We start from the raw sequence: 14,213 nt of genomic DNA, 5'->3' as shown, positions 1-14,213 counted from the left end.
ATGTGATCAATATGACAGACGATTCCAGAACCTAGAAGCCATAGTGTTCTTTAACTTTCTTTGAGACAACAGCAAATGAGCCCTCAGAGGACAAGTCAACAATACGGCGTTGTAGCGGAAGAGAATAATCTAGGCAGTATACTCATGCCAATTGACTGAAAGGCCTGACTATCTTTCCATCTATCGTGAAGCAACTGTCATTAACAGCAACTTTCCAGGCAGAGGTTATCCAGTAGATGTTTGTTCGACCCACTGCTATTGGCTGTTGCTGGCGAACGGTTTCTAAGGCCTGTATCATTTTACAACGGCCACAGTCAGTCAAGACTTCTCACCACAACTTGCGCACTTGCTGAATAACAGCCTATTCAGTCTCATGGGCTCTATCAAAAGGATTAGCTTCTGCTTCAATAATATCAATTAGTGCTGACATCCTATTTGCCAGTTCTGGATGAGTCGTCAATTATTTGGTCAACTTGTGGGTTATTTCAATAGTCATACTAGACATCATCATGTAGTACGAAGGCTTGATTATGATGACTTATGCTTAAAATCATGAGGCGTTTGATACACTTTTAATTACGCCAGTTGTTAAGTTTTCTTAATTTTATCCGACACCATAGAAAAAACTGGTGTTGCTAAGGTATTATTTGTGAAATTACATGGTTTGATAGTGCAATCATACGAATATAAAAGTACTCTATTAGCATAAAATTATCAAACTCTGGTTTAAATCACTGAACATGACAACCGCATGTCAATAGACATCTACCATGTATCTTACTTTTTGCATCATATCTTTAGTTTCTTAGTCCTAATATTGATATGTGTATTTTCTTCCATGTATTGAGATAACGGAGCTGCTTCTGGAATTAAGCAATAGAGTCAGTATGAGACACAACAATACCTGAGGTGATCTATGGGAGGTAGCATGTCACTTATTTGCAGATTGCTTTATCTCTTAGCAATATTTTCTATCAGTCAACTACAGGCTTCTGAATATAATATTGAGGAAGCAGGGGAGTATGAACATATTTCAATAATGCCTGCCACAAGAACAAGAGGAATTATAGAAGCCAGAAAATGTCAATTATGTCCTATAAAGGTGTTTCTTTATGATGAAGGATTGATTATTGAGAATTTTGATGGCGAAATACTGAATACATCTATAGAAATGTTTAATGGTAAAGCAGCAATAATTACTTGGATAGTTGATTCATCAAAAGCAAGAAGACTCATTGTATATTACGAATGATTGTCAGGAGGTTTTTTTGAAAATTATATGGTTGCTGTGCGCTTTTCTTTTTGCCAGTGTTACTAAGATCAGTATTGCTGAAGATATTGATCTTTTTGTACAAGATCTTGACGAGTCTATTCGAGGAAATGTTCTATTTGTGATGGACAATTCTGGCAGTATGAGGGCAATTGCCGGATACAAGTTTGGTAGGCCATTTACCAGAATGAAAGCTGCCAAAGATTCCATGAAGCGTTTTATCTCCAGTGCTGAAAATATCAATCTTGGTTTAATGAGCTTTTCTCTGTCAACTCAGGGAGGAAAAGTTGATCTTGCTGCAAATCCAATTGAAGATCAGCGAGCAAAAGCACTGGACATCGTTGATGGTTATTCACCTGATGTTATTGCAACTCCCCTAGCAGAAACACTTTATGAGGGCATGCTCTATTTTCAGGGAGAAACGGCAAAGTATGGTGGTGCGGAAAGTGTCGCTGGGTCTGTTGCGGGTGGTAATTACATAAGTCCCATCGTTCAAGAATGCCAGAAAAACAATATCATATATTTTACGGATGGAGCTCCAGAGCAGGACAGCGATATCATTGAAATAATTCACGATATTTTAAGTGGCAGAACTTTACCATCATCCCTAAATCCCAGTTGTAATGGCTTGGGAATTGCTGGTAGTTGTTTTGATGAGTTGTCATGGTATTTGAATAACACCGATTTAAGAGTAGGACTAACAGGTAATCAAAATGCACGAATTTTTACGATCGCCGGTTTTGGTGCTGCACCAGAGGGGCTCATGCGTAGTGCAGCAGAACATGGAGGAGGGGAGTTTTACAGTGCTATGAATGAAGTTCAGCTTGATAACGCTCTGGCTGATATTCTTTCTAAAGTTCGTGAAGATGCTGCGATTTTTACTGCTCCTGCAACCACTACAGATGCTTTTAATGCCCTTGAGACTGGTGACGAAGTGTATTTCGTAATGTTTCAGCCTGTGGATAGTACAGGATGGAAAGGAAACCTTAAACGATATCGCCTTGGTGATGACAATAAAATATATGATGCTGATGGTAATCTGGCTATAGATCCAGTGACTGGTTTTTTCCGTGATTCAGCAAGAAGCTTCTGGAGTAGTGAAGCAGATGGGCAGTCTATTGAATCTGGAGGTATGGCTGAGAATAGGAGTCAGAATGCTCCAGCTTTTACAAATATTAGTGGAGACCTAAATGAATCACTTTCTGCGCAGGCTAATAAACTTCATGAAATAAACAGTCAGATTACTGAGGGCGTTCTTGGTGTATTAAGTGCAAGTAACAGAGATACTGTTATCAAGTGGGCCAGAGGAGTTGATGTTGATGATGAAGATAATGATGGTTCTAATACGGATGATCGACTAACCGTAGGTGATCCTATTCATACGCAGCCTGTAGCAATCAATTATTTTAACAATGACCGCACGGTCTATTTCTCTACAAACGATGGTTTCTTGTATGGCGTGAATGCTGAAGATGGTTCAACGGAGTTTTCGTTTATTCCCCAAGATCTTTTAGGTAATTTAAGTGAGTATAGGGGTATTGAAGATAATGAATGGAGGGTTATAGAAACATTTTCGGTAAGTGGTAATTCTTCATATACAACAACACTGTATCATAACAGATCCTATCAGGCAGGATTCCCTCAATGGTTGGGCAGCCAAAATATAGAATTATCAGCTGGGCGATATGATATTTTTGATAGTACCGGCGCTATCACTAATCGTGAAGTCAGAATTACTAATGGAAGAAAAACACTAAAACTATCAACAAATGGAACAGATTGGGATCAATATCAGCTAACAGCTACTAAAGGGTTTTTCAGCAACTTTGGCAAACGTATTCAGTATGTACTTTCTGAGCCTAGAGATAATCAGAACAAGATTTATGGTTTAGATGGCCCTATTACTGCTTGGGTTAATGATCTTAATGGTAATGGGCGCGTGCTTAAAGCAAATAATGGCTCCAGTGAGCCAGGGGAGCATGTATATCTGTATCTAACTATGCGACGAGGGGGAAATAATATTTATGCTCTTGATGTTACTAACCGAAGTTCTCCAGTATTGAAGTGGGTGATACGTGGGAATGATAATAATGGAAGTGATTTGTCAGGTGATTTTGGTCATCTTGGGCAGACTTGGTCAAAACCAAAACTGACAACAGTAAAATGGAATGGTAGTGATAAAAAGGTACTATTTTTTGGTGGTGGGTACGATACATCTATTGATACGCCACGGTCAGATACAGCTCTTGGCATAAATTTGCTGCTACGATCATGGCAGACTGATAACCATACTGAAACAATAGAGGCATTACCTGCCACTACTTATGGCCATGGCCTTGGCCCAGTGATTGCCTATGAAATGGAGGCAGATAATAATGATACTGGTAATATCTATCAATATATAAATGCAAATAAAGGAGACACTGTCAGAGTAACATTAGATTACTCAGCAAGAGTTCATGACCCTGGAGATGGATCAACGCTTTATGTCTATTTGGGTAATAAGTGGCTTGATGTTTTATCAAGGCCTGCTCATGGTTGGTATCGATATACTTATGATGTAGTGATTGATCAGCCTAACCCTCGATTTGAGTTTCATGCTAAAGACCCAAGAGGCAATAACAGCTTAGGTGGTATTATCAACTCAGAAACGCTATCAATTGTTAAAATAGCATCTGCTAGTGGTGCTGGAAGCAGTTCTTCAACGATTGCACCAAGTAATGTAGGACATGCCATATTTATGATTGATGCTGAAACAGGAAATCTACTGTGGAAGGCATCTGACAGTGGATCCAATCTGAATATTAGAGGTATGGAGTATAGTATTCCATCATATGTAACTCTGGTTGATATTGATAGAGATGGAATCACTGATTATTTATTTTCAGCAGATACCGGAGGACAAATAATTCGTATTGATATTAATGAAAATAATACCAGAGCATCTAACTTTGCAACTGGAGGAGTAATAGCAAATATTTCTGGTACCTCACCTGAAGATGCCAGACGATTTTTTCAAGCTCCAGATGTTAGTGTCTCGACAAGCAATCAATATTTAAATATTGCTATTGGTACAGGATTAAGGCAGAGTCCATTGGATACATCAGTAAGTGACCGTATGTATGTTATACGAGATCATAATATATACCAGACTCCAGATAATTATAATTATACAGCCAGCGGAATTATAACAGAATCTAGTCTATATGATGCTACTTCTAATATTATTCAGGATGGTAGTAGTGCTCAGAGACAGATAGCCAAGAATGCATTAAATCATAGCAGTGGCTGGTATATTTATTTGGAAGAAAATGGTGAAAAAATCCTTAGTAATGCTAATACATTTAACGGTGTTCTATTATTTACCTCATTTGTTGTTAACACAGATGCAGCCAGTAGTTGCTCATCGACTCTTGGTAAGAATTATTTCTACGCTGTGGATATAAATGATGCTAGCTCAGTTCTTAATTTTGATATGATTGGCTCAATAGATGATTTAAGTAAAGGTGATAGAAAAACTGCGCTAAAGCATGGAACAATTGCACCTGGACCGTCGGTAGTTAATCAGGGGATTGCTGGGTATGAAGTTTGCGTGGGACTTGAGTGCTTTGAAAATACGTTGCAAAGTCTTGGTTCTGTGCCTGTTAAAAGGGCGTTCTGGCGTGAAAATCGGTAGTAAAAGGTAAAATATTGTTTCTACTTCTTTTCTAGTTTGATCATCTATAACAATAATCACTGATCGAACTTTATCATTCTCAGTCCTACTTTTGCAGATGCCAGTCTATAGTACTGCTTTTCACCACCACAATTGATATTCCCCTGAATACTACTGTCCAAACGGTAAAGGACATTGGGTGTAGTTCCCTTGCTACGACGCCACATCCATTAGTTCCCCATAATTACTATGGCTAGAGCATTACTTATGGAAGTTCCAATACGTCTGCCAATCTCCACTTGAATCCAGTGAGCGTAGCTTCAACACAACCTCTGCCCCTTGCAAACTACACTTGGCCCCGGTTAAATACGTACGGTCATTGATCAAATGGCGGCAAGCTCCATCAATGACTCCATTGGCCATTTTATAGCCAGCATCCAGCGCCATGTAATAGCAGAGCTTGGGACGGTTTTTTTGACAATAGTCTGCACACTTATCAATGACCTCCAGTTTTGTCAGACCTCTCTTGCTCGCACTTTGCCAGATTCCCATGGCCACCTTGTCAGACTCTACCATGAGTATCTTCAGGGACCGTTCTGCCACCCTGCTTTCAATAGCCTCATCCCCATTGATGTGTAAACAGTGCCAAGCTTTCCACAAGTATTCAAGTACATGAATACAGTCCATGATGATGGTTACCTTAACTCCCTTCTTTTTCATAATCACGGTAATCAGTTCCCGCTGATGATGGCGCCAATCAATAACAATGACAACCTGCCGTTTCTACTCCTGATCTCGCCTGATCGCTTTCTAGAAAGCTTCTTCTATTACGAATTCCGCCTCTCTTTCTACACTGGCCCACACTCTATTATGCCAAGCAGGAGGACGTAATTGAACAACGCTATCGCTCTTCCGATCCATATCATGACCGATTCTGCCGTTCGAAGATTGGGTTTTACCGCATAATCGGTGGCTACTTGTGCCATTCGTTTGCAATCTTTCTTCTCTCCCTGACGGAGTCTGATTTGTAGCTTCTGCTGACTATATTATTTGCACGTTATTACGGGCGCTTCACTCAACCATTCCGGGCGCATCACCAAGCCCTTACCGTCAAAACTGAAGATCTTCCGGTCTTCTGTTTGCTCAATCACAACCTTGCGCTGTTTGTAAAAAGCCTCAAAGTCTTGAGCCGTATCAGATGCCAGTTGCATAACCTGTCGTTTTCCAACCATACCGTAGCAACTCTCACGATATCGTTTAATCGTTCAATCATAAGAGCGATCCATCACATCTCTGACAATTTGTTCCCTCATACCATCAGAGTGCTTGTCAATATTGAAGTTCCACTTAGCATCCAGCAGGAACACGCTGTATTGCTTCCGCTGGCTGTAACTGCGACGCCTGACTACGACAAAACTAAACAAGCTGTCAGTTGTCTGGAGGTATTTCCCCTGACGTAATTTCTCTGTTCACCGTCGATACACGTTACCGACGATTGCTGAGGCTCATCATTGGCCTGCTTATCCAGATACCCTTTGAGGAAAAGGCGCAACACTTCGTGCCTTCAGTCTGGATATAGCTCTCTATGGTGCCATGCTCTTGTGTGGGAGTGGATTCAAGGTTCTGAATGATAGCGGCTAAATGATCACGAGCTGGCAAGAAGAATGAATAATCGAGGGAATTGGCACAGAATGAGTGCACAACGGACGGTGCTATATAATTATTGGTTTAACGACGTCATATCATCATAAAACCGTCTCTTTTTCGTTACCGGATATATCGAAAATCATGATGTTATAGCGTCTGCATTGTCGTATCAAAAGAGCCGCACCCAATGGCATTTTACCTATCGAATGGCGCGCAAGCTGCTAGCACACAATATCGGTTCATATCTGAATACCATGTCAGGGCGTCCACCAATACAGTTTGGGAACTTAATCGCTGCCGCTTAAAAAAACAGTAGAAAGCCCGCAGTCCACTTTTTGGTTACTATATTGAACTTACGGTCGTACAATATAAACTGACTTATCAATAACATAAGTAAAACTTCGTGTATCAATAGAAAACTCTTGATACTACAGGCTGAAAAGTCAAATCAGCCGTCCAAAGAATGTAATGAGAATAGTCGACTAAAGCTCCAATATGTCTTAATTAAATAGTACTCTATGGTAGTCTTTAGTATTGATCTGATATTCATTGCTTAACAGGAAGCAAACGCGTTGGCCACCATAATTTCAGAACTTCAAACCTCGCCTGAACCTGCTCAGCGCCGTGAACAACTTACACAATGGGTTGTCTCAGTTCTGTCGGATGGAAATGATCCCTCTTTTGATAAGGGCCTTTCTTTTGGGAATGAGAGTTCCGGTGATGGTGTTGCAATGCCTTTGCAGGCCATTGGCAGTGATGCTGGGTTTCGAAAATATTACAGGATTCATACTCCCCAGAGAAAGCTGGTTGCAGTCGATGCACCACCGGCAACAGAAGATACGCATACCTTTGTTGATATAGCCCGTCGCTGGAAAGCTGGGGGGGTTCATGTCCCTGAGGTCTTTGCAGTCGATTTTGAATGTGGCTTTATGCTTCAGGAAGATTTTGGTGATACGCCAATGCAGGCTTTACTGCATAACACTTCAGCAAACCAGTACTATCCGAAACTGTTGGATACATTACTGGCTGTTCAGAAGCAGGCGTCTGAAAACCTGCCTCCCTATGATGAAACGTTAATGCGTTTTGAGCTATCTCTCTACCATAAGTGGTTTCTCGTGGCACTTTTAGGCTTTGAAACGGAAGATTCAGAAATAACCGATCAACTTTCTGAACTCTTTTCAGTTCTGGTTTCAAGCATGCTTGAGCAGCCTATGGGTACAGTTCACCGGGACTATCACTCTCGAAATTTGATGTTCAAGCCTGACGGTGTTGTCGGTGTGATTGACTTTCAGGGAGCACTCCATGGCCCGCTGCTTTATGATGTGGTTTCCTTATTAAAGGACTGCTATATATCTTGGCCTCAAGAAAAAATTGATCAGTGGTTCTCTGCATTTATTACACGCCACACGATATTGGCAGATTATGATTTAGAGCAGTTAAAAATCTGGTTTGACCTAACTGGCCTACAACGTCACTTGAAATGTCTGGGAATTTTTTCCAGACTGTGGCTTCATGATGGCAAGCTTGGTTACCTCAATAATATTCCCAGAACATTCGATTACGTACTGTCTGTTTGTCAGCGATACCATCAGTTCAAAGAGTATGCACTTTGGTTGCAGGAAAATGTAAAACCGATCGTGAATGAAAGGCTTAAAAGTTTACTAGAGGATGCCAGCATATGAAGGCCATGATTCTAGCGGCAGGTTATGGCAAAAGACTCAGGCCAATTACCTTGTGCACTCCTAAGCCTTTGGTGCTAGTAGCTGGTAAACCCCTGATTACCTACCATATTGAACGCTTGGCACAGTCTGGCTTTCATGAACTGGTTATCAACCATGGTTGGTTGGGTGAAAAGATTGAGCAGGCACTTGGTAGTGGCTCTAGTTGGGATATTAATATCCAATACTCCCCTGAAGATGAACCTCTGGAAACCGGTGGGGGTATCTTTCAGGCTTTACCTGTGCTTGGTGATATGCCTTTTATCGTGATGAGCGGGGATATTTATACAGATGTAGAATTTGGCTCCTTAAGGTTACCTGAAGGTATGCTGGCTCATCTGGTGATGGTGGATAACCACGATTTTCACCCGGATGGTGATTTTTGTCTGAGAGATGGGCATCTATTCGAAAAGGATAAAATGCCTTCCGGGCAGAATTTAACATTTAGTGGCATCAGTGTTCTGTCTCCACGTTTGTTTGATGGATGTCAGGTAGGAGAGCACTTTGCTCTGGCCCCTCTATTGATTCGTGCCATGAAACAGGGCATGGTTAGTGGCCAGTACCATAATGGTTTCTGGACTGATGCTGGATCTATAGTACGCCTAGAAGCACTGGAGCGTTATCTTAACAAACAGCTTAAAGCTCAGCTTCAAGAGCATCTCCAAGATCACAACCAAAACAATCTTTAGGATCAGAGCAAGACTTCATGACGGCAATAGTAATTGGCGCATTGGTTGGGTTCATGACAGTGGGACCGTTTGGCGCTATTTTAGGAGCGTTTGTTGGTTCTTGGATTAATCGTGCTTTTTTAAGCGGACAGAGTGCTTCTGCCTTTGGTGCTTCTGCTGCACATAGACACAAGGCGCAGACTGCCTTTTTTCAGGCAACTTTCCTAGTAATGGGGCGAGTCGCTAAAGCGGATGGACGGGTAAGTAAGTATGAGATCGAGACTGCTCGAACCATTATGCATAACATGCGCCTCTCTGAAGACCAACTAAGGATGGCAATAGAGCTATTTAACGAAGGAAAGAAGCCCTCTTCTGATATCGAAGGCGCTCTCATGGCATTTCGAGCCGTTGCAGGTGCCAGCACATTGATCCCCATGTTTCTGGAAATTCAGCTCTCGGCAGCGTATGCAGATGGATGGCTTAGTCCTGCAGAACGAGCCGTATTCAAGCAAGTTTGCGGTATTCTGGGGGTGGGGAACTTTGCCTTTAATCAGATTCACACGCGCTTTATCTCTAAAAGGGAATACTATCAGCAAGGCGGTTACCACTATGGTTCCGGTGTAAGTCATGCCACAACTGGTATGGATCTAAAACGTGCCTATACCGTTCTTGGAGTCTCGGACAGCGCTCCGGACAATGAGGTGAAGAAAGCTTACCGGAAGCTGATGAATGAGAATCACCCTGATAAGCTGGTTGCTAAAGGACTTCCGGAAGAGATGATGGAAGTTGCCAAGGAGAAAACTCAGGAAATTCAGGGTGCTTATGATCAGGTCAGGGCAGCCAGAAAGAAAGGCTAGGAGCCTGTCTGACTTAGCCAACCGTAGCGAGACAAAGTCCTGTTTGAGCCAGTTTTTGTGCTGATTTTAGGCGAATAGTGATGCTGTTAAACAAAAAGTATTATGAAAATTGCCAGATTCGGCTTTTCGCAGTAAATCTGCGGCAAGTCTTACACGCGTGGAGGGAACTTTTCTAGGATTTAATTGACTAATTAATCAACTTGGTAATTATGTCGATTATTCCACTGGGGCTAGGGACTGTGGTCTATTCCAAGCGCAAACAGTTTATGTACTGGTACGTTACAGCAGCTACCAGCGTAGATTTTGAGTCCAATAGACCGGTAGTTTATTGCTTCTCTGAGTTACGAAGAGAGGTCAAATCTGCACTGAAAAGAAAAAATAAATACCTCATCTGCAAAGAGATTAATGAGCTTTCTACTTCCATCGTTGAGAGAGCCGTGCATTCTGCTGCTTGATGTACTCTCCATCTTTCAATCTGTTTCTTCGTAGTGAACATCAAACACACTTGGTCTTGTTTACTTCAGTATTTGTTCTCTGTTGATAACCTTGATAACCTTGATAACAGGCAGCTAAGTCTTGTCATAAATGCTATTGCACTGAAAATGTGTTTTTCAATTGATTGTTATTGTTTACTGATGACTATACTCCTGCTGTTTTAGTCAGCTAGCTAAGCTGGCTACTTTCTTCTGGAGGTTATCCACCAGTTCAATGCACAGCTTGCCCAGAAAAAATCCACGGTGCAGTGTCCCCTATCAATGCTAACTGGCGTGTTGATGAATCGCGCCGAACTTACAATATCCAATACTGAAGTCAGAGGTATTTTGATATCAATGATGACGTGTAGGTCGTTTTCTCTTCTCCAGAAAAGCAAATAGTGGTGGAGTTCAATGACATAATCAAAGAGCTGTTAAATCATGGGGCTTCACTTCCAGTATTGGTTCGGTTTCCAGAGATTCTCCGACATAGAGTTAATACGTTGTGCCAAGCCTTCAACCCAGCAATCAGCGATCATAAATACAGTAATCGCTATCTGGCTGTTTATCCGTTGAAAGTAAATCCTCAACGAAGTGTTGTCAAAACCCTCATAAGAAACCAATCGCTGCTGCCTGATAAGCAACTTGGTCTGGAGGCCGGTAGTAAGCCGTATCTCATGACTGTGCGGGCTTTAGCCAAACAAACCAGTGCTATAATTGTTTGTAATGGCTACAAAGATCGGGAGTATATTTGTCAGGCTCTTATTGATAAAAAGTTAGGGTGTCAGGTATACATTGTTCTGGAAAAGTTCATAGAGCTTGTGCTGTCCAAAGCAAAAGCTCTAGTGGTTATCCCGAGTCTTGGGTTAAGGGCGCCACTTATTTCAAAAACGAAAGGCCAGTGGTATGCAAGCGAAGGTGAAAGCTCAAAGTTTGGATTGACCACTACACAAATTTTGAGTGTTATTGACCGGCTGAGAGAGTCCAATCAGCTGTCCTGTTTACAACTGTTGCATTTCCATTTTGGTTCGCAGATTACCAACATCAGGGATGCCAGTCTGGGTATCGGTGAGTGTGTACCTATTTATGTAGAACTCTATCGAATGGGAGTATCAATTCAGTGGATAGATATTGGTGGTGGACTTGCTGTGAATTATGAATGGACTCGTAGTCAGAGCCACTGTTCAATGAATTACAGCCTATGTGAATATGCTAACAGCGTTGTTCCTATAATATATATCCTATGTCGTCAATATCAGGTTCCAGAACTAGGCATTATTCCTGAATCTGACCGTAATCTGGCGGCACATCATGCTGTTCTGATTACTAATGTGGTTAGTGTAGAAAGCTGTCATCGCGTATTATCTAAGCAATCTCCTGAACATCCTTCAGATAATAGTACCTAACAGTTCCATAATCTCTGAGCATCTTGGTTAGAGTTGTCAGAACAGAATTGCAGCCGGCCGCTTGTCGAGATTTATCATGATACAAAACGAAATATTTCTGAGATTCATACTGGTTTTGAGACTGGAATCGTTCGTATTGAAAAAAAGCTTGGGCTGAAAAAAATAAACTTATACATATACCATCGATTAATGGAACGGCTTAGTTTTAAAAATCTGGCTCATCTGGATGTAATTGATGAATTGAGTGAGAAGCTTGCAGATCGTTTTTATCTGAATTTTTCACTGTTTCAGTCATTACCTGACGTTTGGTGGGTTAAACAGGTATTTCCTGTATTTCCTTTATCCCAGCTTAATAACCCGCTGACCATCCGTGCTTTTATGCTCAATATTACCTGTGACTAAGACTGTATTATGAGTCAGTATGTGGATGGTCAGGGGATTGAAAGTACGTTGCCTGTACCACCATGTATGCCAAATGCCCCATACTATATGGGTATTTCCCTAGTTCGTGTTATCAAGAAATTCTTGGTGATATGCATAACCTTTTTGGGCATACTGATGTGGTTTCTGTGGAAATTACATCGGAAGTGAGGGTTCTGTGAAGTGAGTTTGCTAATGGAAATACTGTAGAAAATGTGATGCGGTATGTTGACCTTAAACCAGACCATTTTTCGCAGGCTTATCAGCAGATGGTTACCGAGTATTTAGATGGAAGCCAGCACACTTCTGCACTTTCTGAGCTTGAATCAGCACTGACAGGCTATACCTATCTGACAGGCACAGAGACAAACCAAAAAAATTGATGGAGAAAAATAAGGGATAAGACGATGACAACGATGGCAAGAAAGATTGACCATTCACTCTATCCCAATGCTTTTGGTTTTCTGAGACAGCCGCTTAATTTTGATCCGGTCAGTTGTGATGCTGACTAAATTGTTACTTGGGTGCCTTTTGATCTTGCCACTACAGGACGCAGTGGTAGTCGGTTTGGCCATGAGGAGATTCGCCGTGCTTCGGTAAACCTAGCTTGGGAAGGGCAGCGCTGGCCATGGCGTTTTAAACCAAATGATTACCTGTCCATAGCCAATTATGATGATCTGGTCTTTAAAGCAGGTAATGCCAGTGATCTGTGTAAGTCATTAGAACAGCACGCTAGGTCGATATTGTTATCGGGGAAGCGAATGCTTACTTTTGGAGGTGATCACTTTATTACCATGCCACTGTTACGTGTTCATGCGAGACAGTTTGGACCTTTGCCACTTATTCATTTTGCTACTCCTCATACTGATGACTATGAACAGGGAGGTCCATTTGATCATGATACAATGTTTTATTATGCCACTCAGGAAGGGCTGATTAATCCAGAGGTTTCGATACAGATTGGCATCAGCACGCATTATGATCAGGGAAATACCCAGTTTCAGGTGTTCGATGCTGGTTATATTAATGAAACTCCAGTAACGGATATTATTGACAGTATTCATATGACGGTTACACACCGATCTGACTTTTGACATTGACTGGCTGGATCCAGCCTAGGGTACAGGAACACCGGTATGCGGTGGCCTGACATCAGACCGTGCTTTACAGCTGGGTCGTGGACTGCAGGGACTAGATATTGTTGGAATGGACCTAGTGGAAATTGCATCGACCTACGACAGTGCTGATATTACTGCACTTGCCGCAGCAACGGTGGCTTTGGATATGCTCTATGTGCAGGCTTCCAGAAAAACAAACCGGTAAACGATGTTTATTTGAAATGGATGCGTCTTTTGATACGACAATGCAGCCGTTAAAACCATGGTTTTCGATATATCCAGTAACGAAAAAGAAACGCTTTTATGGTGATATAACGTCGTCAAACCAATAACTACGTAACCATGTCTCTTTTGAACGCATCCTACGCCCATACCATCGATTATTCATTCTTCTCACCAGTCGTGATCATTTGGGCGCTATCATTAAGCACCTTGAATCCACTCTCCAACAGTAGCATGGCACCATATAGAACTATATCCAGACTGAAGGCAACGAAATATTGCACCTTCTCCTCCAAAGGTATCTGGATAAACAGGCCAATAATGATCCGCAGCAATCGTCAGTAACGAGTGGCGACGGTAAACAGAGAACTCACGTTAGAAAAAATACCTCACAACAACTGACCAGCTTGTTTGATTATGTTCTAGTCATGCGTAGCAGTTACAGCCAACAGAAGCAATCCAGCCTGTTTACGCTGTATGCTCAGTTAAACCTCAATACTAATCAGTATTCTGATGGCATAAGGAGAACAATTGTCAGCAATGTGATGGATCGCTCTTATAATCGAATGATTAAACGACATTCTGAGAGTTGCCTAGGGATGGTTGGAAAACGACAGACTATGCAACTGGTAGTGGATACGGCTCAAGACTCTGAGGCTTTTTACAAACAGCACGATGTTGTGATTGAGCAAACAGAAACCTGCAGATATTCAGTTTTGACGGTAAGGACTTGGTGATGCGCTAGGAATGGTTGAGGGA

At 41.7% G+C, this 14,213-nt stretch overlaps 1 protein-coding gene across 1 annotated transcript; it reads left to right on the top strand.

The window, feature by feature from the left end:
• Positions 1 to 9,290: 9,290 nt before the first annotated feature.
• LOC311329336 (co-chaperone protein DjlA-like) lies at positions 9,291 to 9,815 on the top strand (the record flags this gene model as incomplete). Its single annotated transcript, XM_084463194.1, has 1 exon — positions 9,291 to 9,815. One exon carries the CDS (start codon positions 9,291 to 9,293, stop codon positions 9,813 to 9,815), a length of 525 nt encoding a protein of 174 aa, XP_084319320.1.
• Between the last annotated feature and the right edge of the window lie 4,398 nt (positions 9,816 to 14,213).

Source organism: Borostomias antarcticus (assembly GCF_949987555.1).
Source record: "Borostomias antarcticus genome assembly, contig: scaffold_77, whole genome shotgun sequence".
Classification (NCBI taxonomy): domain Eukaryota; kingdom Metazoa; phylum Chordata; class Actinopteri; order Stomiiformes; family Stomiidae; genus Borostomias; species Borostomias antarcticus.
Note: the sequence above shows the minus strand (reverse complement) of the source record. Positions and strands in the feature narration are given on the sequence as shown.